Here is a 25,765-nt window from a genome sequence, read left to right as displayed (position 1 = left end):
AAGTTTGGAGACAGACAAAAAACAGCAAAATTGTATCTCAACAATAAAAACATTTTTTGTTAGGGATAGCAAAGTAGTGCTTGCCTAGGGATGGCATATAACCTACAACAATCCTAGCATGGAGCTCTACATTGTATATGGCATGGGTGATAGCTTTTAACAAAATGTACACTTATTAGTTGAAATCTCTTCTGCATCTGCCATCGGCATACCATCTGCATTCAGTAATTATTCTTTCACATTCACTCTTTCTTTTACTTGCAATATTACAATAAAATTCTTTAGCTTGCAAAGCCAGATTTTCTCCTTATATTCGCACTTAACTTTCCATACAATAGTTGTAACACTTCCACATGTGGTTTATATTTTTTTTATAACTGCCATCATCCTTATGAACTCGGTATTTGATTGAAAATACTTAAATACAGAAGCATAAAAGTTTACAGTGACTATAACACATACTTGAGAAAGCCTGGTAACAATCTAATTCCAAATGATTGGAACACAGCTCTCAGAACACCTGTCCATAAGGAACAGAAATAAAACTGACTGTGGGAATCACAAAGGAATTGCCTACTAGTATTCTTGTTAAGATTTATACAAACATGCTTGAAAAGATATATGAAAAATTATGGAAGAGTATCTTGGAAAAGAACAAGCAAACTCTGTTGCAGGTAATGGTTGTCAGGACCAGATTTTTCCTTTTAAGACAAATCTGTCAAATTTTGAGGAATATAACAGGAATCTGTATTTAACTAGTTTTATAGTGGGAAAAGGTATATGATAAAGTGTCAATGGAAAAATTGTTTAAAATGCTACATTTATATATGCAAATGGGACATTATACAGAGCAATATCTAGCCTAATAGGCAGTTAGAATTTAAGCAAGTATAGAAAAATGGTTTGATGTAAAATCTGGTTTAATACAAAGAATGCTTGCAATCACTGTTCTTCATCAACCACATGAATCACATTATGAAACAAAATGGCATCAAACCCTGATATTGAAATTCATGATATCGAAGCCACCTTTTTACTTTACACTATGTTATACTTCTAAACAGATCCAACTCTTTGATTAAACTCTATAACTGCGGGAGCCAATTTGACATGAAAAATAACAATAAAAGGCCAAAACTATGAAAAGAGACAAGAATGTTTTAAACATTTTAGCATTTCATGCACACATACATAACTGTTTTTTCTCTCCTGTGTTTTATCATTTTCATTTATTCCATTGATATGCTATCCTCCATAGAATTTTTGACTCTTTCAAATGAAATAAAGTGCTTAGTTGCCTGCCCTGAGTTTTGACTAAAATTGTGCACATGACAGTGCAACATTTCTGTTTTATAGTTTAAAAAGTATTTTTCTGGCCTTAGCATTTATATAAAGCAGATAATTGATGGTACTCCCTCCCCCCACTTACCCAATGTATTCCACAACAGTATCTACAAGTCTGCAATTATATTAGTGCAATTAAGCACATAAAAGGGTAAGGAATTTCTGTGTGCTCCTGTGTTTACATTTCTTTTGAACAGTATTCTCTATACAATGGTCAGAGAGGCAAAACCTTGCTCCCATTCAAATTACTTATGGAGATAAAACAGTTACTTTAGTTATAAAATGCTTTTTTGGACCTTGCAATAAAAAAAGCAGGTATGTGGAAGTGATAACAATGTCTTAGAAAGAATAATTTCTAAGTGGAACAAGAAAAATTAATTTTAGAAGAGTAATTTCCACACTGACTGGTCTGCAATTTGAAATAGAATATCCAATAAAAGAAAATATACAAAATTTGTCTTCTTTCATTTGAAGACTCTGTACATTTGGCTATCCATAATTAAGCATAAAAAGAGAACTTTAATTTTGATTCAATACAGAAGCAATAAACAATAATTTACTCACCGTTGTGTGATACATAAATAGCAGCCTTTAGCTGGTTTATAATTAAATTACAGCATATTTATATTTCTGCCAATACAAGAGCCCATAAAAAAGACCAGAAATGTCTAGTATAAAGATTGCACACAGGCTAATAATTCAAATGAAACTTTGTAACTAAGGATATTTGGTTATCCTTAACAGGTGCATTTAATGTTTTTTGTTGAGGACTGTAAATGTATAGTTATCCTCTCAAAATACATTTCTTTGGAGTATTTATTCCAGATAATTAATTTCCAAGTAAAAATACTTAGGTGGAAGAGATAAGGTTCTCATCACATGTCATAAGACCTGTAGTCAACCATGAGTCACATCATGGCTGTCAATCTCCTAGACAAGAGATGGCATTTGAGTGGAATGGAAAAATACTTTTCCCAAAATTCACTATAGCACTTAGAATTATTCAAACTGTTTCTCTGATATCTATTCAATATAGTGATATCAACTATGTTGTTCTAAGCTGGAACTAATAAATGAAGTATATGTGAAGTGGTTTCAATGAAATGAAGTTAAGACAGGATGCACACAATTTCTAAAGAGAAAGACAAGATTGCATTTTTGCATTACAAAAAAGTCAAGAAATAGAACTAAGATAATGATCCCTATTGAGGTTCTGTTTATCTTGAAAATCCATATAATGAGATCAAACATAAAAGTTCAAAACAATGAAATTAAATGGTGTAAACAGAACCATATATGAACATGCATGGTTCATACATGTTATTTCTATGTGGCTCTGCTAATTAAAGTAAATTAAAGATCATTATTTTGCTTCAGTACAGGATGTTTTCAATTAAAATAGGTAATATGAAAATGAATCGAAATAGGAAGTGTGATAGGAAGACAAATACATTTATACAAAGGAAGAGAAAACTCGACCAATACACTAAGCAGCAGTGTAAGACAGCATATTCAATATGAGAGAGGAAAAAGAATAGGAGATGACATTTGAGTGGCTAGACTTCAAGAGATGGCCAGACTTTAGGAAATGGCTAAACTTCAACTTTGGTTTATTCACCAAACAAGACCAGCGTTATGAGAGTTCTGAAGAAAATTATTCATCTGTGGAAGCATATTAAAAATGTAGATATTAGAGACCAACTTAACATTGTTGATATTTGCAATTTGGCCATTTAATACAGAATTGGTCAGTCTTACTTGCTGCCATTTAAAATTAATTCCAAAAGGCAGACAGCACAAAAAAAAAAGACCTTGACAAATACAAATATAAAGAATGATTTAGTGTGTCTAATTAACAGTGCCTTAGAAAATAAAAATTTAGATTTGAAATGATGTGAATGAGACAGAGCAGAATCACAAAGTGTGGTCAACTGATGAAGGTTATCATTCTTCGAAAATATCTTGTTTTTAACCTTAATAACATGCATTCTATCAGCAGATGAATTCAGAAAATGTTTAGTGAAACTACTAATAGACTCCATATTAGTGACAGAAGAAAAAGTTCAGCTAAACTTCAACTTATCACAGGAATAGAGATGGAAGGGTATGATGTGTTTCGTGAATAGAAAGGGTAAAAAGGGAGGGAGTGCTACTGATGATAGAGAAAGAGTTATGTCCATACAAAGTAGAGATGTAAGAGGGAAATAGTGCTAGTGGTTTTGTGGTGTGAGGCAGAGGTGAATAGAATGAAATGCTTAGTTGGATGTTGTTATAGACCTGATAATGTGAATGATAGTGCTATATGCCTAATCAAATTAGCCAAGCAAATAAGAAAAGAGTGATTATTATGGGTGATTTTAACTATGGCAATATAGAGTGGGATGATGAGATAGCAAATGGAAGTACAGAAAATGAGTTTCTTCAGTTTTTGAGGTACAACTACCTCAGACAGTAAGTAACAGAGGGCACACGAGGATTGAAGGTCTTGGATTTCATCATCTCATCAGAGGATGTAATTATAAATGAGGTGTCAAATCACCCTCCAGTTGGTGAGAATGACCATGAAGTGATTACCTGGGTGGTTGCCAGCAGTGTGAGGACCTCTGCGAGAAAAGGGTATATGTGGAACTACAAGGCTGGTGATTATGAAGAGCTAAGGAGACAGCTTGCAGGTGTAGGATGGAATGAGGAGTTAGCTGGAAAAGAGATCAATGCAGCTTGGGGGATATTCAAGAACTATCTAGTATAAGCAATGTCTAAATGTATTCCAAGGGTCAGAAGGTTAAATAAGGTAGGTGTGAGATGGATGAATAAAGAGGTTAAGCATGTGATACAGAGAAAAAAGGCATTATGGAGGTAGCATAAGAGAAGTGATTATAACCAATTCCATGAGTATCATGAAGACCAGGCAAGGAGCATGACTTGATTGATAAGGGTAGCAAAAGTGAAGTATGAGCAGCAGTTAGCTAATGAAGCCAAAAAGAATCCTAGGGAGTTCTTTCAAAATGTAGCTTGCAAAAAAAGAATGATTATGGAAAGATGACAATGATTGGAGAAAATGGTATAAGGACAACTACTGCAGAAGATATAGTGGAGATACTTAATGAGCAGTTCATAAAGGTCTTTCATTCTTGTGAATGCGATATCATGAAGAGTTTGAGAGCAGTGGATGAGGAGGAGGAGAGACTGACTGTGAGTGAGGAAGAGGTATATGGGGAATTAAGCAAACACCATATTAATAAGGCTGTGGGACTTGATAATATAGCATCTCATATTCTGAAGGAATGTGCCAGGGATTTGACATATTTTTTTAATATGAGTCTTGAACTGGGTCAAGTTCCAAAGGAGTGGAAGGAGGGCAAGATTGTGCTGCTTCATAAGGGAGGAGGTGATAGAACTCAGGCATCAAATTATAGCCCTATCTGTGTGTCAGGTGTTGTGGTTAAGTTGTTGGAGAAGTGAGTTGATAACAATGGAATTATCTTTGATGGACAGCATGGATTTGCTAAAGGGAGGTCATGTTTTAGTAACCTACTTACTTATTATAAAAAGGTGACGCCTTCCTTGGACAGAGAAAAGGGGATACACAGGTTACACAGTAGTATACTTAGATTTCGCAAAGGCTTTTGATAGATTACCATATGATAAGTTGATAGTCAAACTAGAGCAGATGGGGTTGGATATTAGATTAGTGCATTGGATCAGAGATTGGCTATCTGATAGGTATCAGCAAGTTGTGTATGGAGGGGCAATATCCTGGAAGAGGAAAGTCACTAGTGGTGTGCCTCAAGGATTTTAGGGCCATTGCTGTTTAACCTGTATGTTAATGACATTGGCAATGATTTGGATATGGATATTCAGTTGTCTGCAGATGATGCAAAGTTGGGACAAATTATGAAGAACAGAGAAGATGTGGCCTTACAAGAAGATGTGAATAAATTGAGTGAATGGGCAGAGAAATGGTGATATGAGTTCAATGTTGCAAAATGTAAGATTTTAATATTTGGGAAACAAAGATGGGATGCAGAATTTATGCTTGGTGGGGATATATTGTTGGAGGTGGAGGAAATAAGAGATCTGGAGGTGATAGTGGATAAGGATCTGAAATTTAGGGGACACACTGCCAAAATTGTGAGGACAACACAAAGAATTCTGGGAATGATGCAGAGGACACAGACTTGTAGAAGTAAGGAGATTCTTGTTCCATTATATAAGGTTTGATTCAGCCACACATGGACTTCTGTGCACAAATTTGGTCACCTGGTTTTCAAAAGGAAGAAGAGTGTTGGAAAAGATTCAGAGATGACTTACTAAGTTGGTTTCTGATCTCTGAAATGTCGAATATGAGGAAAGGTTGAGAAGATGCAATTTACAGAGGCTAGTGGATAGAAGAAAGGGAGGGGGTGATATGATAGAGACATACAAGTTAGTAAGGGGGTTGTTATAGGATCAATGTTGGAGAGGTTTTACAGCATGTGGTGGGAGATCAGGGAAGAACCAGAGGACATCCCTGGAAGCTGTATAAGGAGGGTCTGAGTAGAGGAGTGAGAAGCAGGTTTTTTACATGCAGAGTTGTGAATGATTGGAATGCTTTGCCTGAGAGTGTGGTGTCTGCAAAGAATTTGAGTGTGTTTAAGGCATAGTATGATGAGCTGTGTGCATGACAAAAGGACCTCCTAGATGAGTCTTTAACTCCATAGGGTCTTGAGATAATAATAATAATTATTATATATATATATATTCTGCAATAAATGAGAAATATAACATTTAAATAATATTTTATTAATTCTATTACAATTTTTAACATTAATCTGACACACTGAAGAATGTAAGATATATATGAAGTTTTCTAAAAGAGTGACATGAACATATTCATGATTTTCTAAGAATTTGAGGTTGTACAGTTCAAAAAACGAGGAAGGCTGTTCTTGAAGTAGGGAGAATTAAAGAGGATGATGAAGTTGGTTCAGTAGAAGTGAAGATCAATTGTAAATTAAAATTGGTCAGTAGCAGCTTGCATTTGAACAATCTTAGAGAAAAGCTGAGAAATGATGAAAGCCAGTTGAGTAGAACTGCACTCATGAAAATACCTATAGAAAAGGCACATGGTAGAAACAGAATGTCTGTGCATAAGCAGTCAGAATGAGATTGTGAGATGGGGATGTCAATTAACCTGGACGTCCTCCACTGAATAAAATCAAGAATTTTTAAGAAGTTTTTTGGTAAATTACCCCAAAAATAATGAAGAGCATTTTAATGATGGATGTATTAATATAGAATTAGCAGCTGTGCAGATGAAAAGCAATGTCTTGAGCACTAACAAGTTTTTGGAGACTGAGGATACTATGGATGAGTCAATGCAAGAGGTGTATGTCACCTCAAGAAAAGACATCTGATTTTGTCTACAAATCTGGGTTTTTAACAAAGATATGGCCTGTGTAAAGTTATTTCATTATATTAAGGATGTAAAGATGGGGAGATATTAAACTGGTGAAATAATTCCTGCTGTAAAATAAGTAATTTATGATATACATAAAAGTAGTTAAATTACTGACCTAGCAGTTAATTTTAAATGTAAATGCCAGTAGCACATGTAACAAGGATAAAAAGATCTGTACCTGCGTATAAAGAAGAAATATACTTCATTATGTTCCCCAAAATGATAGAATACACTACTTTTTTTGAGTGATTTTGGCAACTGCCTTCATTATACCAAACATGCCTACTGAAAACAAATACAAAAAAGATAACTCTCTCACCTTCAGAAAATCCAGTATACACCAGTGGTATCACATAACATACAGTTCAATGGTGTAAATGATTTATGGTAACTAGTTTGTTATCATGGCAATATAATAGCTTGTTGACTTTATAAAAGTTTATTTTTTACTTTTAAATATATAAAAAGTGGCACAGAAAGGAACAATATAGGAGACTTTTATCCAGCAGAAAATGGTTGATAAAGAAGAAAGGATTTTTATAAAGGTAAAAATTTTAACAAGAAAATAGATGTACATGCATGCACACAGACACACACACAACAGAGGTACTATATATAAATGCAAATAATCTGAGCTGTTTGAATTTTTTATGTACAAAAACCGAAAATAAATACAGAAATGGAACTCACTCTATTTGAATAGTTTTTTTTTTTTTAGGAAGGGGAGGGGAATAAATAAATAAATAAAATGCTTATTTGAAAATGAACTTCATTTTAAGCATACGAGATAACACCCAGTTACCATTAAAAATGCAACTGTTAATATAGTAGCAAAATAGCATTTCAATCCCAGAAAGTATTTTATATGCTCAAATTCCATTCCACAATATCCATGATTACTGTTCAAGAGTGAGAGGAAGTTCTAAAAAAAAAAAAACTCTCTACATGTGAATAAAATTCAAGAATAGTATCTACAAAAAAAAGAGCAAGATATTGGTGCAAACACAGATGACTGGGTTTGGAAAGTTTTTCAATGTATCTCTTGAAACCAACAGCCGTGAACTGCACCTACTGCAGTTAGTCATATGGAATATTCTGAAAGAAAAAAAAAAAAGTCTTGCTCTCCGTTCTTATATGTTATTCAACTTAATATGTTGAATAACATTACAAGCAATGATAGTGTTCTATTAGAAATTCTGCTATGACATGATGGTATAGAAAATACTATCTGTCCAAATTGTTCTAATAAAGAGGCACCATTTCACCTCACAGGGACAGTCAACAGCCAATGAAAAACCTCAATAACAAAACTGAACACATTAGGGACAGCTTGTAAAAAACTACATAATGTTATGGCAAAAAGATACTGCTACCATGCCAGAGTAATAACTTCAATTTGAAATAAAAACTAATTAAATGACATTTCAACCTTATTAAGGTTATCATATGGATTGCACATGTACATATACACACACACAACAAAAAATAAATATAAACAGGATACATTACAATCATTACTAATTTGGTCGACTAGTGATGATCCTACTTAGCCTGATCTCTTGTTTAAAAAAAAAAAAAACCTTCAAGCCCTGTTACATATATATATATGACTGAAGAAAATCTGCCTGAAGAAAACTGCAAATTCAAAAGAGCTGTTACATGAGTAAAATCCTTAATCAGTGCTAATAAAAGGTAAATATAAGGGCTTCTGGGCAGGGTCTTGAATACTTTTTTCTTTTAAGTAGTGCAATATCATGATAATGATATTGCACTACATAATAATGCTAATGGATTTTATTTTCATGATCTCTTAATCATTTTTTGAAACTTTTAAAGTGTCGAAGGCATGACATAAAATAATGATGGATATTTATTGTCTTTTCTTTTAATAATATTCATAATCAAATTGAAGCATTCAACTACTTCATTCATGAAGAAACAATGTTCTGGGTTTATAAAGTGTGTGTGTGTGTGAGAGAGAGAGAGAGATTATAATAATTAAAGGAAAGCAATCAATTTCTGAAAAATGAAAAGCTTACTCTGATAACAGCATACTGAATAAAGAATGTAAATTGTTCCTTTAAATACTGAAGACAAGATAACAAGTTGATGTATAAAATGTAAAAATTCAGAACTACTTCTTGTGTGATTCTTACTTCAACTCTAAAAAGTTTACAGGTGGAGAAAGAATGCTGAAACTTTGAATCAGCAGTGGGAATGATTGGTGATTTGCATTATATTTATTCCTGCTACATGTGAAACAATAAAGCTTAGCATTTATTCATATATAATCCAAGATTATGGTTTTCCTATTTTAACTCTCATGAATTAGTCACATATGGAGGAGGCAGGATTTTTTTTTCCTCCCAGAAATTAGGTTTTTCATCACACAAAACAGGCAAACAGGCCAGAACACGCACAATTAATAAACATAATACACTGGTCTCACAGCTTAATTTCTTCAACTATAATTCAAAACAATCATCTCTCTCTCTCTGTGAGCTTTCTAGTTCATTTGGTGCAAACTTATTTTGTTAATGACTTAATTTATAACTGAAACTCATATCTAAAATTAATGCACAAATCTCTCAAGAAACAGTATGCATGCATTCCTAAGTTAACACATAATTTGAAGCTCATATGATAGATGCTTGCATCACAAATAAGCATAGATATTTTTAGATAAAGGAAAGATTGCACACCCAAGAAAATATGAGAAGTTAGAATCAAGTTTTAGGGGAGATTGGGGTAGAGGAGAGAAATGTGTGTGGAGTAAATCATTCTCAAGAGCCATCTTTGGTGTCTATCCTACCTCCACTGTAATCCGGGGTGGGTCATGCCTAATAGGCATAAAACGTACTTGCTGTTGTGTTGAATGGTGATGATGACGTGGACTACCACTTCCAATGACAAGATTAGTAAGAGTATGATGGTGCCGCCTCCGAGAAGAGGGAGATGGAGATGGTCCTGGACTTGAATGCCTACTGCCACTTCCACTACCACCACCACTACCAGCTTGAATTAAAGTCCCTCCACTGACACTAGGCCCTGAAACAGTAACAAACATAACTCACACAATGCTGTCAGTAAAGAGAAAAAACATATGTAGAAACAAAATATTGCTCTAGTTGTGCAGATTACTCATAAAGAAAATGATAAAACTGTGCTGTGTGTTTGTTTACCTCTTTTTAATTAGCAACATGTAATCTTCATATTACCAAACTTCTCGCAAGATATCAATGAATTATACTACAATTAAAACATTAAAGATAAGATTTTAAAAAAAAATGCTATTTACAGATTACCTATATAAAAATATGAATATGAGATTCTTGTATTATGACATCATTCATTATCATGGTAGCTGAATCAAGAGTTGTTTCTGTAACTGTAGACAGCTGGCATTTGCAACATCATTTTGCTCGAACCAAAATTGAGGTGACTCAACAAATATTGGTCAAGATTACGCACCTGTAGAAATTTCATTAGTATCATCTATCAAGAGTATTTCTCTAATATGAGGGACATCCAGAAAGTAAGTTCTGTTTTTAAATATTTTCACTGCAGCGCTGCAATTGCAATGGTGTGTATGCGTGCTGAATTTGTTGATTCCTTAGCAAGGCGTTGGTGCCATTTTCAGACATTCTCGCAGTGCGTACACTTCTTGGTGGTGTGAGTTTATAATGTCTAAGAAAATCTAATCGCTCACCGCATGTGAAATTAGGTCAGTTATCCATTTCTTAAATACAAGGAACATTAAAGCAGCTGAAATTCATTGGCTAATTATTGAGGTTTATGAAGAACACGCAATGAGTGATTCAATGATTCAGTAAAGAAATATCGTGAGTAGACATAATAATTAAAATAATAATAACGGAATTAACTCGCGTAAAATATTATTTATCAGTATAATTTTCGCCTGAGTATCACAGGCATCTTCAGTACATGTATAAAGCTAATTAAACAATAACGGACAATTCCAAAAGGCACCACCTAAGTAGCTATTGTAAAATAACTAAAAAAAGGTCAATAAATTTCCTAACTTAAAAAAAAAAATTATATATATATATATATATATATATACACACAATTAAATGTTAGGAAAGATTAGCTGATTTATAAAGAACTATCTCCCACAAAGGGATAGAAGTAAACCATCGGATCTTTAAGTTAGGAGAGTGAAGTGTCACATGTTTCTTTATAAAGCCGTTCCATGAGGAACCGACTTTTGTGAAGGACTCTTGTCTTGTTCCAACGAACTCTATGTCTAGTGTTGATGGCATGTTCCATAAGCCCAGACTGTTCAGGTTCAAGGTATTGAATATAAGACTGGTGTTCTTCTAGTCGAATAAAGGCAGATCTTCCCGTTTGTCTGAAATAAGATAATCCACAAGAGCAAGAGCAAGGAATCTGGTAGACACCTGGATAACTGAGATGTGGAAGCATGTCCTTTGGAGAAGTGAGAAAGGTGGAGATTTTTCTGAATGGATGAAAGGCAAGAAAAATATTCAGTGATTTTAAAACTTTTGCTATGCGTTCACTAATTCCTTGCACATAAGGAATAGGAATATGCGTTATTTCTTCTGTCATTATTTCTTCAAAACTACTCAAAGTTCTTTTGATGAAGGAATTCTCATATCCATTAGATAAAAAAGAGGAAATAATATATTGCAATTCTTTCTGTAATAGATCGTCTGAAGAACAAAAGGAGTGGGAATAAAGTGAATTGGCTGGGCAGCGCATTGGAATTCTTGACATGCTACCACGAGGAGGGCTTTATTTATTTATTTATTTATTTATTTATAAATAAATAAATAAATAAATAAATATATATATATATATATATATATATATATATATTGCAAATACAGAAGAATATTCACAATATAAAAAATTATTCTGGTAACAAAAATTAAAATAAATTATATTTTCCAAAAAAATTAATATTGTTTTTACTGTTCTTCCTATTCATATTATTTATTGACTTTTTTTTCTTGGAATGGTCCTCATACAAAACGAAATGTTCTCCAAACAACAATACAGCACCTTTAATCACTTTATGGAACTGCTATTGACTTACTGGGATATATCACTAAAAGGATATGGAGTCTTAGGAAGTACTTTTTTTTTTTCTTATAAGTAGAATTTTGCATAGTTTTTGAGTCTTGATAAACAGGATGAGTAACAGTAGAGATAATATGCACTCGTCTTGTACCTGAGTTTACATCAGGCCTTCTTCCTGCACCTTCAATTCGAACTGCTAACTTACAACTTAAATAAAACTATGTCTACAGACTAGAATCTTGTCATATACATTTTCCAGATCTACATAACTTACATACAGATCCTTATATTTGCATGGTTCCTTAACTATATGTCATAAAATGAAAATCAACCTTTATTTGGTTTGAAGCCAGCTTGATCTTCCCTTCCACAATTTTTCTTAGCCTCTTCTCAGGTGTGCTTGCATAAATCTTATCTCAAACATTCAGTACGGAAATTCCTTTGCAATTCTCACATTCCATTTTATTTTCCTTTTTTTAAATAGAAGGTACTATGAAACTTCGACTTCTGCCACCCAGAATTCAACTCTGATGAGGCTTTCTGAATTATGCAGTGCAACCACTGTAAAATTTTTATACAACTGTATTATAAATCCGTATATGAGCATTTCTGATCAAATATTATCTCTTTTAGCTGTTTTAAAACATCAGGTTTTTGATGGATTTCCTACTGCAAGTATTCATACGTACTTCTACTTACATTCCTCTGAAATTTTTTCTATCACTGTTCTGCTGCTTCTTGTTCATTTAACAATTTCTCAACATAAATACTCCAGACAACTGAATGTAAGGCATTCTGGATATGATGTCACACTTATCTCTGATTTCTCTTATGGTGATCTTTCATACACTGCTAAGCTTTCTCAATGACCTTCAGAGCATTCTGCCACCTTCTTGATATTTATCTTCAATATTCTTGCTTGTCTTACATTGCTTTTGTTTAGTTACTTTTACATGTTACTTTGCCTTCCTACATTTTTCTTTGTATTTTCTCAGAGCAAACGTTGAATTAATTGCCAGGGACTTTCAATGTACTTTTTTCTTTTTCATTTCTGTCTATTTAATTTCCTGAGTTCTGCTAAGTCAAGAATGTGTGAGAAAGTCAGGAAGTATGGCCACCTAAACAGAATGGGAGAAGAGAGTAATATTATGTTGGAAGTTTATTTTCCACTTGGTTAGACTATAATAAATTTAGTTTAATCCTTTATCCAAGTGTAAGCAAACAAAGTTTGTGCCTGAAGTATCTTCAGGACTGAGGCAACTCGTAAAGGTGGACCAAGCTCTCATCACTCCTTGTCTAAATATCTCCCATAATGCAAAGCACATCCCCTTGCAGACATGTATAATGCTATGCATTAAGGGAAGGGCCACTACCCAGACCGGTTTTGATCTTTATTGGGGTCTCAACAGTGGTAGCCAGACCCAGAAGTGGTGATACTAAGGCAGAAGCAGTGGAGAGGTCATATTTACCTATACAAGTTGCCAAAAGGTGTACCACCTTATTATTAAATTACTCTGGATTTAGAGAAAGATGTAGAAAGTTTATTTTCCACTTGGTTAGACTATAATAAATTTAGTTTAATCATTTATCCAAGTGTAAGCAAACAAAGTTTGTGCCTGAAGTATCTTCAGAACTGAGGCAACTCGAAAAGATGGCCCAAGCTCTCATCACTCCTTGTCTAAGTAACTCCCATAATGCAAAACACGTCTCCTTGCAGACATGTATATTTGCATGGTGGGAGAAGAGAGGTTAGCTAAACAGGTGTTTAATACAGGATGAACAGGAAAAATCCCCAGAGGAAGGCCAAGATCTGGGTGAATTGATGCAATAGGAAGTGCCATTAGAAGACAGAAATAAAATCTTACAAATATTAGAGTCCTGTTCCCCCCATATCTACACATAATGCCATCTATTGCCCATAGTAATATTTTTTTGTCTATAAACTGTGTGTTCTTTGGCTAATTTGCATGTGTGTATGTAGGATGACAAATCTGAATTTCCAGAAGGAAAACTCTGCTGATCGTCATGATATTATGACCATATTTTGGGTGGTTAGTGTATCCGATGTCGTTGCCAAAAGGCTGTGGGTTCGAATCCCACCATGGGCATGGATGTTTGTGATTGTCCGTGAAAATACTAGTGATGGTGGTAGGCAGTAGATGGTGACGAAGACAGAGAGATGTAGAGTAGGTGCCCTCTCTCGATGAGTCTTAGGACTCCCTTTTATTATAATAATATAAATTTTATTATAATCCTATTATTATAATAATAGAATAATAATAATAATAGTAATAATAATATGCAACAGTTTCAACAGTTGACCAAAAAAGGCACTTTGTACAGAAGTTTGTTAGACTGCATAACTTGTCATCCTGATTGGTGGAGTTTTTAATGATTTATTAATATAAGTGGAGTTACTGATGTCATTAACAACATATTACATTACTATAAATGAATTTGGCATCTTTTAAATAACTTAAAATCTATAAATTTAAGGTTTATGAAAATACCATAATAGAAAATTTAGAAGTGCTAATTGTATGTAGTTTTCAATACTTCTTGTTTAAACTTACTATATCTAATTCTTTATACACAGATTATACTTAAAAAAAAAGCTTCTCAGCAACTGTATCTTCTGAAGATATACCATGTGTAGATTTAGTAGGTGTAATTGAAGAATTCTATGTTTACATGAAAACCTCCCAAAATCATTTCAGATGCCATGTGAGAAAAGATGTTGCAGCAAACCTGAATAAAAGTGTAAGGATATACAGATATGTATACTTACATAAGTAAAATAATTCCCACTTACCTAAAACATGTGTGTGGTGTTGCTGAGGAGCTAGAGATGGAGGAGAAAGAGTGGAAGAGCTTGAATGAGTAGGATTTTGTTGTGCCTGCTGCTGTTGTGCTTGCTGTTGTTGACTATACGATGAAGTTCCTCCTGTCTGATCTTCTACATCAAGTGGTGTTGTCAGAGGAGGTGGAAAATGAATGTTGGTTAAATCTGGGAGGGAACCTGTATTGTTTGCTATAGGGACATGAACGACATTGGATTCTTCCTGAGATGGATAGATACTAAAATGGGAAGAAAAGGGGTGAGAGAAAAAAAGCAAATTACAGAAATGTAATTGCTACCAGAAATACTGGAATAGAGTTTTATCCTACTCCAATATTAACAGTAAAATGCTATAAGTGGTTCTATACAACTTTAAAATACACATAACTAATTGAAAATTATGTCTGTTAATACAGAAGTTCTTCTTTATTGATTTATGAATATGTGTAGATTCACATGAGGTGAGAGGGAGGAGAAATTTCCTTTCAGAATTTAAGTGTTAGTTACATTTAAAAGTCTTGCCATTTAGTTTAAGTTTTAGTTTCTCTTACCATGAATAAAATATATGAGAAGTATCCAAAGTATCTAGATTGAATCTACCAAAAAAAAAAAAAAAAAATCTGTGCACTTAGTCTGTGAGATAATCTATTTCATAAAGCATACCCCTTCTGTATGCAGGTATATGAATCACCTTTCGAGGTGATTCATATACCTTTTCATATTCATATTCAAATGCATGCATTTTTTGGAATCACAAAAACAGGTTTTTCATTGTGTTGTACTTGACTATATTAATCATATCTGCAAAGTCTGCATGTTTGTTAATTATAAATATCCTTCTGGCAAGTTTGTCTTGTAGGATAAAAAAACCCAAGTTGCATGGGGAACTGACACAATGAAAAATGAAAAGTTGGTCCTTGTTGGGGATTTAAATAGCAGAGTAGGAAATGATTGTGAGACATACAAAAATATTTTGGGAAAATTTGGAGAAAAGAGCAAAGCTAATAAAAATGGCAAATATCTGTTGGATTTCTGCTCAGGACATGGACTGGTTATTACTAACACCATGTTCCAACATAAAAATGTGCACAAATTCACATGGAGAGAAGAGGCAAGGAATAAGAAAAGTCTCATTGACTATGTTATTGTTGATAGGGATGTTTTCTCCCTGGTGCAGGACACCAGAGTGTACAGAGGATTTGAAATTGGAAGTGATCACTATTTAGTCTTGAGCAGGATAAAATTGAATTTCATATTGAAAAGAATAACATGTAAGAAAGTTTTAAAGCGAATAAAAGTTGAGCAGCTCTCAGATGTGAACTGTAGATTAAAATACAGAAAGATTATTGAAAAGAAAATCAAAGAGTTTGAGAACAGGAATCAAACCTTGGAGAATCAGTGGCAAACTCTGAAGAAAACATTGATTGATTCTGCCAGAGAGGCATGTAGTGAGGTTGTGTGCAAGGATAAAAAAAATCAGAACTCCCTGGTGGACACAGGAAGTTAAAGAGGCAGTGAAGGAAAAGAAGGAAGCATATCAAAAGTTCCTGCCAAATAAGTCAGCTTTTACTCTTACAGAATACAGAGACAAATGTAAGAAAGCTAAACAGTGTGTAAAACTAGCTAAACAAAAGTCATGGGAGGACTTTGGCAAGAATATAGAAAATAAATATCAAGAAGGTGGCAAAATATTCTGGAGGTTGTTGAAGAAGCTTAGGAATAGAGGAAAGAGTGCTGTAAAAGGAGTTAGAGATGATAAAGGTGACATGAAAACAGGAGAAAAAGATATCCTTGAAGTATGGAGTAATTACTTTGAAAAACTGCTAAATGAAACAAGCAGTGATGACAGCACAGTGATAAAAAACACTGACCAGGCATGCAGTCAGGAATACATATCCATACTTGAAGTAGAAAAAGCCATCAAAGGCTTGAAATGTGGAAAGGCTGCAGGAGTAGATGATATTCGACCAGAAATGCTGAAGTATGGTGGTATAAGAGTCTTACAGTGGCTGCACTGCATAGTTCAGAAAGCCTGGACAGAGGGACGAATTCCCGATGATTGGAGTAGAGCTCTCATAGTACCCATATATAAAAAGGGAAATAAAACTGAATGTGAGAATTACAGAAGTATTTCCCTACTGAGTGTTCCTGGCAAGATCTATGCAAGTATACTTGAGAAACAGTTGAGAAGAATTGTGGAAGAAAAGCTTGGTGAAGAACAAGCTGGATTCAGGCAAATAGAGGCTGTCAGGATCAGATTTTCACTTTACGACAAATAGTCGAGAAAGCATGGGAATATAACAAAGATCTGTATTTAAGTTTTGTCGATTTGGAAAAGGCATATGACAAGGTGCCAAGAGAGAAGCTATTCAATACGCTGCAGTTATATGGTGTCAATGGGGCATTATATCAAGCAATACTTAGTCTTTATTTGAGTTGTAAGTCAGCAGTTAGAATTGAAGGAAGTACAGGAAGATGGTTTAATGTTAAATCTGGTGTGAGACAAGGATGTACATTATCCCCTCTGTTATTCATTATCTATATGGATCACATTATGAAGGAATGTGGTATTAAACCTGATATCAAAACTGGAGATGTTAATGTCAGCTCTTTGCTTTATGCGGATGATGTTATACTTCTAAATAAATCTGCTACAAGTCTGCAAGATTCTCTGACTAAATTGATTAGCTGTTGTAATAGATATGGTATGAAGGTCAGCAATAAAAAGACAAAGACAATGAAAATAGGCAGAATCATTGAAAATGTCAACTGTGTTGTGAATGGAGAACCTGTGGAACAAGTAAAACATTTCAGCTACTTAGGCATGATTTTTACTGAAGATGGTAAATTAAATATAGAAATCATTTATTTTAATCAATATACTCTCCATCAGCTTCGATACAGCGTTTGGCAAGGTCAATTAATTCGTTAAATGAGTTTTTATATCGGTTTTTGGGATACTGTTGAGGGTCGTGGTTACTGCCACTTGAACATTTTCAATGGTGTCGTATCGCTTTCCTTTCATTGGCAAATGAAGTCTGGGGAAGAGAAAGAAGTCACAGGGTGCTAAATCAGGTGAATACAGCAAGTGATCCATCACATAAACTTGGTTTTTGCTCAAAAACTGTCTTCCAATGTTTGAACGATAAGATGGTGTATTATCGTGCAAAAGTAACCAGCTGCCTGCATCATGATATTCATACTGTATGCGACGAATTCTCACTATCAATCGCTTCAAAACTTCGAGATAAAACTCACCATTGGCCGTTTGTCCAGGCGGAACGAATTCTTTGTGGATAATGCCCTTGGAATCATAGAAACAAATCAACACTGTCTTTACTTTTGACTTCTCCAAGCGACTTTTTTTCGGATGCCCCTCTTCTGGTGGTTTCACCCAGCATTCTGGCGTTTTGTTTCATGCTCATACTCCAAACACCACGTTTCGTCACCAGTAACTATCGTTTCAAAGAAATTTGAGTCCTTATAAGTTTCTAATGTGGTCCTTGCAGTGCGCAATTCGATAGATTTTTTGGTTGTCGGTCAACTTCTGGAGAAAAAATCGAGAACTCAATTTACAAAGGCCCAAACTCTCAGTCAAAATGTTGTGCACAGTTGATTTTGGAATCCCCAATTCATCTTCAATCAATCTCATGGACGATTTCAGGTTGATGAAATTTTCTTTGATGAAATCACACACTTTTTGGATGTTAACTTCGCTCAGTCCAGTTTTTGGACGGCCTGGCTTTTCGACGTCCTGAAGCGTCTCACGACCGCTTTGAAATTGCTTAAACCCCTCGTAAACTTGAGTACGGGATAAGCATTCATCACCATATGCTTTTTGAAGCATTTGATGCATTTCGGTGAAACTTTTACCAAGTTTAACACAAAAGTCAATCACAGCTCTCTGTTTGAAACTCATTTTCTGACCGTTCGTCAAAACAGACTGTCACTCTTGGCACTATAGCTCGGCTTCTAATGAAACAAATGTCATAAACAGTTCACACAACACTAATGAAGGTTGCCGCTTTAGACAACAAAAAGATACAACAGGTGGCAACACTAGTTTCTTCTATTTTTGAAAAGTTCAGTTTCTTTTTGGACAGAGGGTGTATCTCTTCCCAAAACTAAAACTCTTCCTCGCTGGTCAGTGTTTTTCTTTGAATCAAGAGGTGATTGCAGCTGTAGAGAGTATTTTGCAGATCTTACTGAGAACCACTACAGGGATGGGATAATGGCACTGGAGCACATCACTGGAATAAATGTATTAGTCTTAAGGGAGATTATGTTGAAAAATAAAAATAATTTTGAAATTACCAGAAATCATTGATCAAGTGCACGATATGGTATTTGATGACCGGCGAGTCAAAGTGCATGAAATTGCTGAGACTATAGGCATTTCAAAAGGACATGTAGGATATATTTTGCATGAAGAATTGCAAATGAAAAGTTTTGCACAAGATGGGCGCCATGCTTTCTCACAGCAGATCAAAAACACTCACATGAAAATCTCTGAACAGTACTTGGAACGTTTTAACAAGAATAAAATTGATTTTTTGTGCATTGATTTATTACTATGGATGAGACTTGGATTCACCATTACACACCAGAATTCAAACAGCAGTCAAAACAGTGGACAGAAGCCGGTTGTTCAGTGCCAAAGAAGACAAAGTCGGTTCCATCAGCAGGAAGGGTCACGGCATCGGTGTTTTGGGATGCTAAAAGCATTTTGTTTATTAATTATCTTGAAAAGGGTAAAACAAAACTGGAGGAATATTATTCCGATCTTTTAACCAGACTAGACGAAAAAATTTGTGAGAAAAAAAAACCAGTTTGCAGAAGAAACAAATCATCTTTCATCAGGACAACAGGACAATGCCCACAAAACTATTTTGGCAAAGGGAAATTTAAGGGATCTGCACTATGAATTGTTTAAAAATCCACCCTATTCCCCAAATTTAGCTCCTTCTGACTTCTATCTCTTCCCAAAACTAAAACTCTTCCTAACTGATCAGAGTTTTTCTTCGAATCAAAAGGTGATTGTAGCTGAGGGGTATTTTGCAGATCTTACTGAGAACCACTACACGAATGGCATAATGGCGGTGGAGCATCGCTGGAATAAATGTATTAGTCTTAAGGGAGATTATGTTGAAAAATAAAAATAATTTTGAAATTATAAATTTGTTTTTTCATTGTTAGGCTGAGAACTTTTCAGACCACCTTTGTAATTACTTCACCATCACATAATTAAATTCATGTAATTACTAGGTGCCTATCAATTCTTCCAAATTAATCAGTTATTTGTCAATTTACCAATACTGTCTAATCTTACATTTTAGTCTTTACAGGCAGTACTGACTGCATCAGTCTGCCTAGATCTGATTTGTTTTCCTCGTCCCCCCCCCCTCCCTGCCATTCCGGTATCAAACAATGATCTAACCTTTCCTCTCTCTCTCTCTCTCCCTCTGTGTTTAATGTCACATTGTTTTTTCATTGTTAGGCCAAGAACTTTTCAGATACCCTAGTAGATATCTCACAGGATGACTTAAATAAATTAGCAGCGGGGCAAAAGACAATAGTTTTCAATTTAAGGTTGTAAAATATAGGTAATGCACTTTGCAACGAAAGGGTTGCATACTTTTTATCGTATTGATGTACTAGATTACAGGAAATTGAGAAGGCTAGAGATCTGGGGGCTGATGGTGGATAGAGACTTGAAATTTAGAGGACATATTGTAAGAGTTGGCAAAATAGCTCAGAGGATTACTTCAATGTTGAAGAACACGTTGACAAGTAAAGATAGAGATGTTATTATCTCTCTTTATAAGGTTATGATTCAGTCACATGTTGACTACTGTGCATATATTTGGTCACCTGCACTTCTAGGATACGTGGAGGTGGTGGAGAGTATTCAGATAATAGTGGCCAACCTGGTGACGTCTGTAGAATGTTCCCTATGAGGATAGATTGAAGATGTGTGGGTTGCAGAGTTTAGTTAACAGGCAGAGGAGAGGGGATATGATAGAAACTTATAAATTACTAAAGGGATTCTATGAGATTGACACAAAATAAAGTTTTCAATACATGGGGAGTAGGGGAAAAAAGTGGTCACACTTGGCAGTTGTCTAAGAGTGTGCTTAGTAAGGGTGTGTAGACTAAGTTCTTTACTCGGAGAGTGATGAATGAGTGGAATGAATTGCCAGAAGTGGTTGTGAGCACCACAACAGTGAATAAGTTCAAGGTGATGGCATGATAGGTATTGTGTTAATGGATATTGTGGGCCTCCACATGATGAGTCTTTTGACTCCATGGAGTACCAACAGAAAGAATAATGAAGTAACATCCTGACTAACTGAAATAGTTACAAATTAATAAAACAATCTGCTCTACTGCAGATGGTACAGAGAGCTCACCTGTTATTAACAAGAAGATGACAGCAAAAGGAGCTAGGAGTCTATCTCCCTCCCTCCCTCCCTCTCTCTCTCATTCACACACACACACACACACACACAGCTCTTCAATAACAAGGCTAAAGATCTCAGACTCACACTGGTCAACTGATATCACTGTCAGGTTCACTAATGTCTCTACCAAACACAATTCTACAAATTTTCACCAAATATTACTTTGATCTTCTCCCATGTCTAATAATCAGGATAATCAGGATAAAAAGAAGGTACAATTATGAGCTTATATATCCCTCCTCAAATAACAAATTTTTAAATGAGTATTCTGAGCAAATAGCTCTGAACTTATCCTTTAAAGCCAAAAGTATAGCTGATATGTTGATGATGTATTGGCCATCTGGCCAAGTTATATAAAAACCTCATGATCCTGTCTTTCACTACTTAAACAAAAAAAACTAATGAATTTCATGTCTGAGCTTGTAAAGCAATGCTTCCAATCCTTTCCTCGCCATTTAATTATACGCCTTCCATCGGGTGATCTGTATTTTTCAATTTATCAGAAACAAACACCCTTAAACAAGCCTATTTTATGGGTTTACTTTGTCATCTTCTCTACTAAGTAAGCCCTTAAAATAAACTACAAGTCATTGAAAGAGTTTTCATTAACAATGATTATGAAGTTCACTCAACGAAATCTTGAAAAAAAAATTATCCAAAATTAACACTGATTACAATTTAACTATAATCCACAAAACAAAAGGGAGTTCAAAAAAGGAGATTATTATTAATTATTATTAAAAACAACAACCTCAAAGTACTCTCAAATCCCCTACAACCACCTAAAAACAGAAATTTCTTCAATTCTAAAAATACTCTTCCACAGTTATCCCACCCTGGTGTTTACAAAATCTGTTTTGCATGGTGCACTCACTACACTGGCAAAACATTGTTAGAACTATCCTTATCAGACAAAAAGGAGCAGAGCCATATCAGAGATTTATATTATAGAAAATCATGTTTGTCTGATCACTGGCAAGAAACCCAACTGATATTACAAAGGGTTAAGTTCTAGTATAAGTAATTTAAATGGCTTGTTTTGAGGCTGTCAAATTAACTAACACATTTATTATTGTTATTAATACATGAGAACCTCCATGGTGTTTGAAGACTCATAGCAGGAGACCCACACTATCCAAACAATATCATATCTTACCCAGAAGTTACTGACCAACAAAGCAATCATAACAGACTGACAACCCATTCCATTCATTCACCACTCTTAAAGCGAAAAATATCTACTCCTCACACTCGTGCTAACCACTCTTACTCAATTTCCAATAATAATCTCTATCCCCTTCTTACATCAATTCTAAAAACATCCTTTTAGTAATTTAAATATTTTGATCATACCCCTTTTATCTGCCTATCAGCCAACTTCTGCAACCCACAATCTAACTTTCTAGGGAACATTCCATAGATTCACTATCTTGGTCACATACCTCTGAATCCTTTCACCTTTCTCATCCTCAAGTTCAAAAAAAAAAAAAAGATGAGGCTACAACAAGGCCTTATAAAGAGGACTGTTTGTGTGTTTTGGATTTAATGGCACAAAGACAGCTATGGTCATGCTGCATGAATAATTACATGTGAATACACAATGTAATAAATAAGCAGCATATATAGGTATAAAAATCTGTATATCAAAACAAATGAACCAGTTCTTAGCAGGAAACTATATAATACAAAAATAAAACAGCATAGATTAAAATAAAAGTGCAGAAAATTTATAAAAAAAACAGGTTTTAAAAGCATTGCACAAGAAATTAACCTAATAAAACTAATACATACAAGACGATAAATACTAAAACTATAAAAATTAAAAAACAGTGATGAAACTCAGATAAATATAATAAAATCTGCCTGAGCATATTAGGGCTTGGACAGATTATGAAATTGACTAATGATTACACTAACTGGTGAAACAAGGACAGTCGATTAAAATATAAATGATAATTAGTCCAGTGTCACATAACTCACCTATAAGGCATGTCATCACCCAACAATACATCAATAGGAAGCAGTGTGTAAGATGACTATGACCAATACAGAGAAAAGCAAGAACAATTTCATCTTTACAGTCCCCACATAGACTAGACGAGACTGCCACTATTTAATTTCAGGATTGAAATTTAATGGCTAATCATGTCTCTATTCCACAATGACAGCCTGGGATAGAAGTTTATGTGCTATGATCTGCTGTAATCAATATACAGGACAGGCAGATGGTGGATGCTTGAGAAATAAGCTGACTTAGCTGCAGTATCTACAGCCTCACTGCCTTAATCCCAATGTGGCTCAGAATTCAACACAAGTGTACATCCAAGTATAGTCCATAACTGATAAAGGACATGTTGGATTCATTACAGCCCTTGATGTTTCTGCAGCTCTAGATATCTTATTGCCTGTAGAAAACTTCGAGTATCTCAATATATTATGCACCTTTGGTAGCAATGCAATCTTATGTATTTTAATGTAAGCTCCATCACAAAGAGCTCAGCAGTAAAGTTATTACATTCTACTGGGATCTGAGCAGATATTGTGCTGGGAGACAGCAAAATATCCCACTAGGGTCTCTGATTTTGAACTATCACTGTAAACAGGTACAAAATCAGATTACTCAATTTTATGAGCTTGAAAGAGCTGCTGGTAGGCAACAGGAGAGGTGAAAACATTCAGTAACCTGAAAAAAAAAAATAATAATAAAAAAATAAAATAAAATAACTACACAGTACTATGTATGCACATTATGGTGAAAGTGTATCTAGTGGTATCTGTGCTATGTTGCCTAACCCAAATCCAGAGCTTGTAAGAGAGCTTTTATTCGCAAAATAAAGGATCACAGCCTGACAGGTGTTGCACAGATTCTCCCATTATGGATGAAAAACAGTTGGCCACATGAGGTGGTCTGGCAGTGATTTTATTTTTGTAGTTTAATAGAGGCAGTTGCTGACATTGAAGCAACAAAGATGATTCATTTGCATTGACATACAGCCTAGAGATCAGTGAAATTTGAAAAGCTCTAGTTGCAATTGTTATGTCTTGATGGTGAGCAGTGAGCCATCGCAGGAAACTCTCTGGAAGAAGTACCCATAATCAACTTTCAATCCAATCATTTGTACAATCAAAGCAAAGAACATCTGTTAGCACTCGAAGGGTTAAAAGATATGATGTGAAGGGTGCTCATTGCTTTGCAGCACTTAACTGACACATGTGAGAAAAGAAAACTGAGTATCGTATGAAATATGAGCCTTAAGAAGTTGGCTTTGAGTGCAACTAGGTATTAAAGTTTGTCCAAGTCTGAGTTTCAGTCAGAGTGAAAACTTCATATATAGCATAAATGCATGCAAACTGTCTGCTGCTGAAAGTCTGAACCCATTTGCTACTGTCATATTTTGAGAAATGTTCCTCACATATTATATGAATGACAGATGATAAAGTCATCCTCATAGAGAGCATTACTTACAGTCAGAGGAAGTTGTTCAATTAATCAGGTTAACCTGGACTGTGGAAAAGCATAACATTTAAAACTGAACACTGTTGAACTCCCTCCTCTTGGGTTTATGGTATGGAGAGAGCAGTTCCCACTCAGACTTGGAAGATTCGGTTGGTTAAAGAGTTCTTGATCAAGAGAGGGAAATTCCCTTTGAGACCAAAGTTGTGTGGGTCTTTCAATATGAAAAATCTCCAAGCAACTTAATATGCTTTTCCATATCAAAGAAAACCAATACTAAATGATTGCTGAATCAAATTCTGCTCAAGTAGAGAAAATGGGCCAGTCGGCCTGCTCAATTTTCCATCATGATATCTGTGATGTAGTACATGGTTGCCCATGCAGCAAAGTGGATATCATAGGTAAAGGTAGGATGAGTGAGCATACAGTTATGCTCACTCACTCACCTAAATTAATAGTAATGAATATTGGTAGCAATATGGAAGACAGTGTTGCTTTCTGTGATTAAGAAATAGAGAGATTATTGTTATTGAGGATACACTCAATGACTCTTCCTCTGATGTTTGATGGGCACTACCCCACAGAGTGTTGTATCTATTTAAATCCACATTAAAAGAAATGGGGAATAGTAACTGCAATATGACATCATCAAGGTCATCTTCAGAGATATTTATGGCAAGAGGAAGGAAGATATGGCATACTGTTATCAGGGTTCTGACAGAGTCAGATAGCAACTGCTTATATGTTGGCATTAAGTGGATCTTGCTGGAAAGGATTATGGTTGCCCACAAGAATAGCAACATCTCTGTGGAAAATTCCATCTCCTGTTCTTATGAATGATGCTTATATATCATAATGCCAGATTATCACTGGGCTTCAGGTGTGCATATTGGTTTATATTTCTGCAAGAGAGCCTTGGTGCTACTAAGTTTTGACGGAATTCACAACAATTCAATTATTGCCAGACTGGCTGGTTGAGTGGTTAGCATAATGAAGTGGTTCGAATACCACCATGGGCATGAATGTTTGTGATTGTCTTTAGGCAGAAAATGAATTTCATCATCTAGTATGAGACAACCACCACCACCATGCTTACTGGAGGCCTGAAGTGGCTTGATAAAGTTCCATGTTTGGTCTCTAGAGCAGAGTTTCCAGACAATATA

General features: G+C 34.9%; 1 protein-coding gene across 5 annotated transcripts in view; it reads right to left on the bottom strand.

Moving 5' to 3' along the window:
* The window catches only part of LOC150098167 (CREB-regulated transcription coactivator 1-like), a 526,148-nt gene that overhangs the window by 227,288 nt on the left and 273,095 nt on the right, over positions 1-25,765 (bottom strand). For 4 of the 5 annotated variants that reach the window (XM_090405999.1, XM_090406001.1, XM_090406002.1 and 1 more), the window contains 2 exons: positions 14,661-14,926; positions 9,597-9,832 (listed from right to left, as the gene is read on the bottom strand). In XM_090405999.1, the coding sequence (XP_090262125.1) occupies positions 9,597-9,832; positions 14,661-14,926 (502 nt within the window). The remainder of the gene's footprint in view (positions 1-9,596; positions 9,833-14,660; positions 14,927-25,765) is intronic. The other variant, XM_090406000.1, reaches the window with a different exon arrangement.

Source organism: Typopeltis vanoorti, chromosome 16 (assembly GCF_054136105.1).
Source record: "Typopeltis vanoorti isolate ZY-2024b chromosome 16, IOZ_Tvanoo_1.0, whole genome shotgun sequence".
Taxonomy (NCBI): Eukaryota; Metazoa; Arthropoda; class Arachnida; order Uropygi; family Thelyphonidae; genus Typopeltis; species Typopeltis vanoorti.
This window is presented reverse-complemented; position numbering and strand designations above follow the sequence as displayed.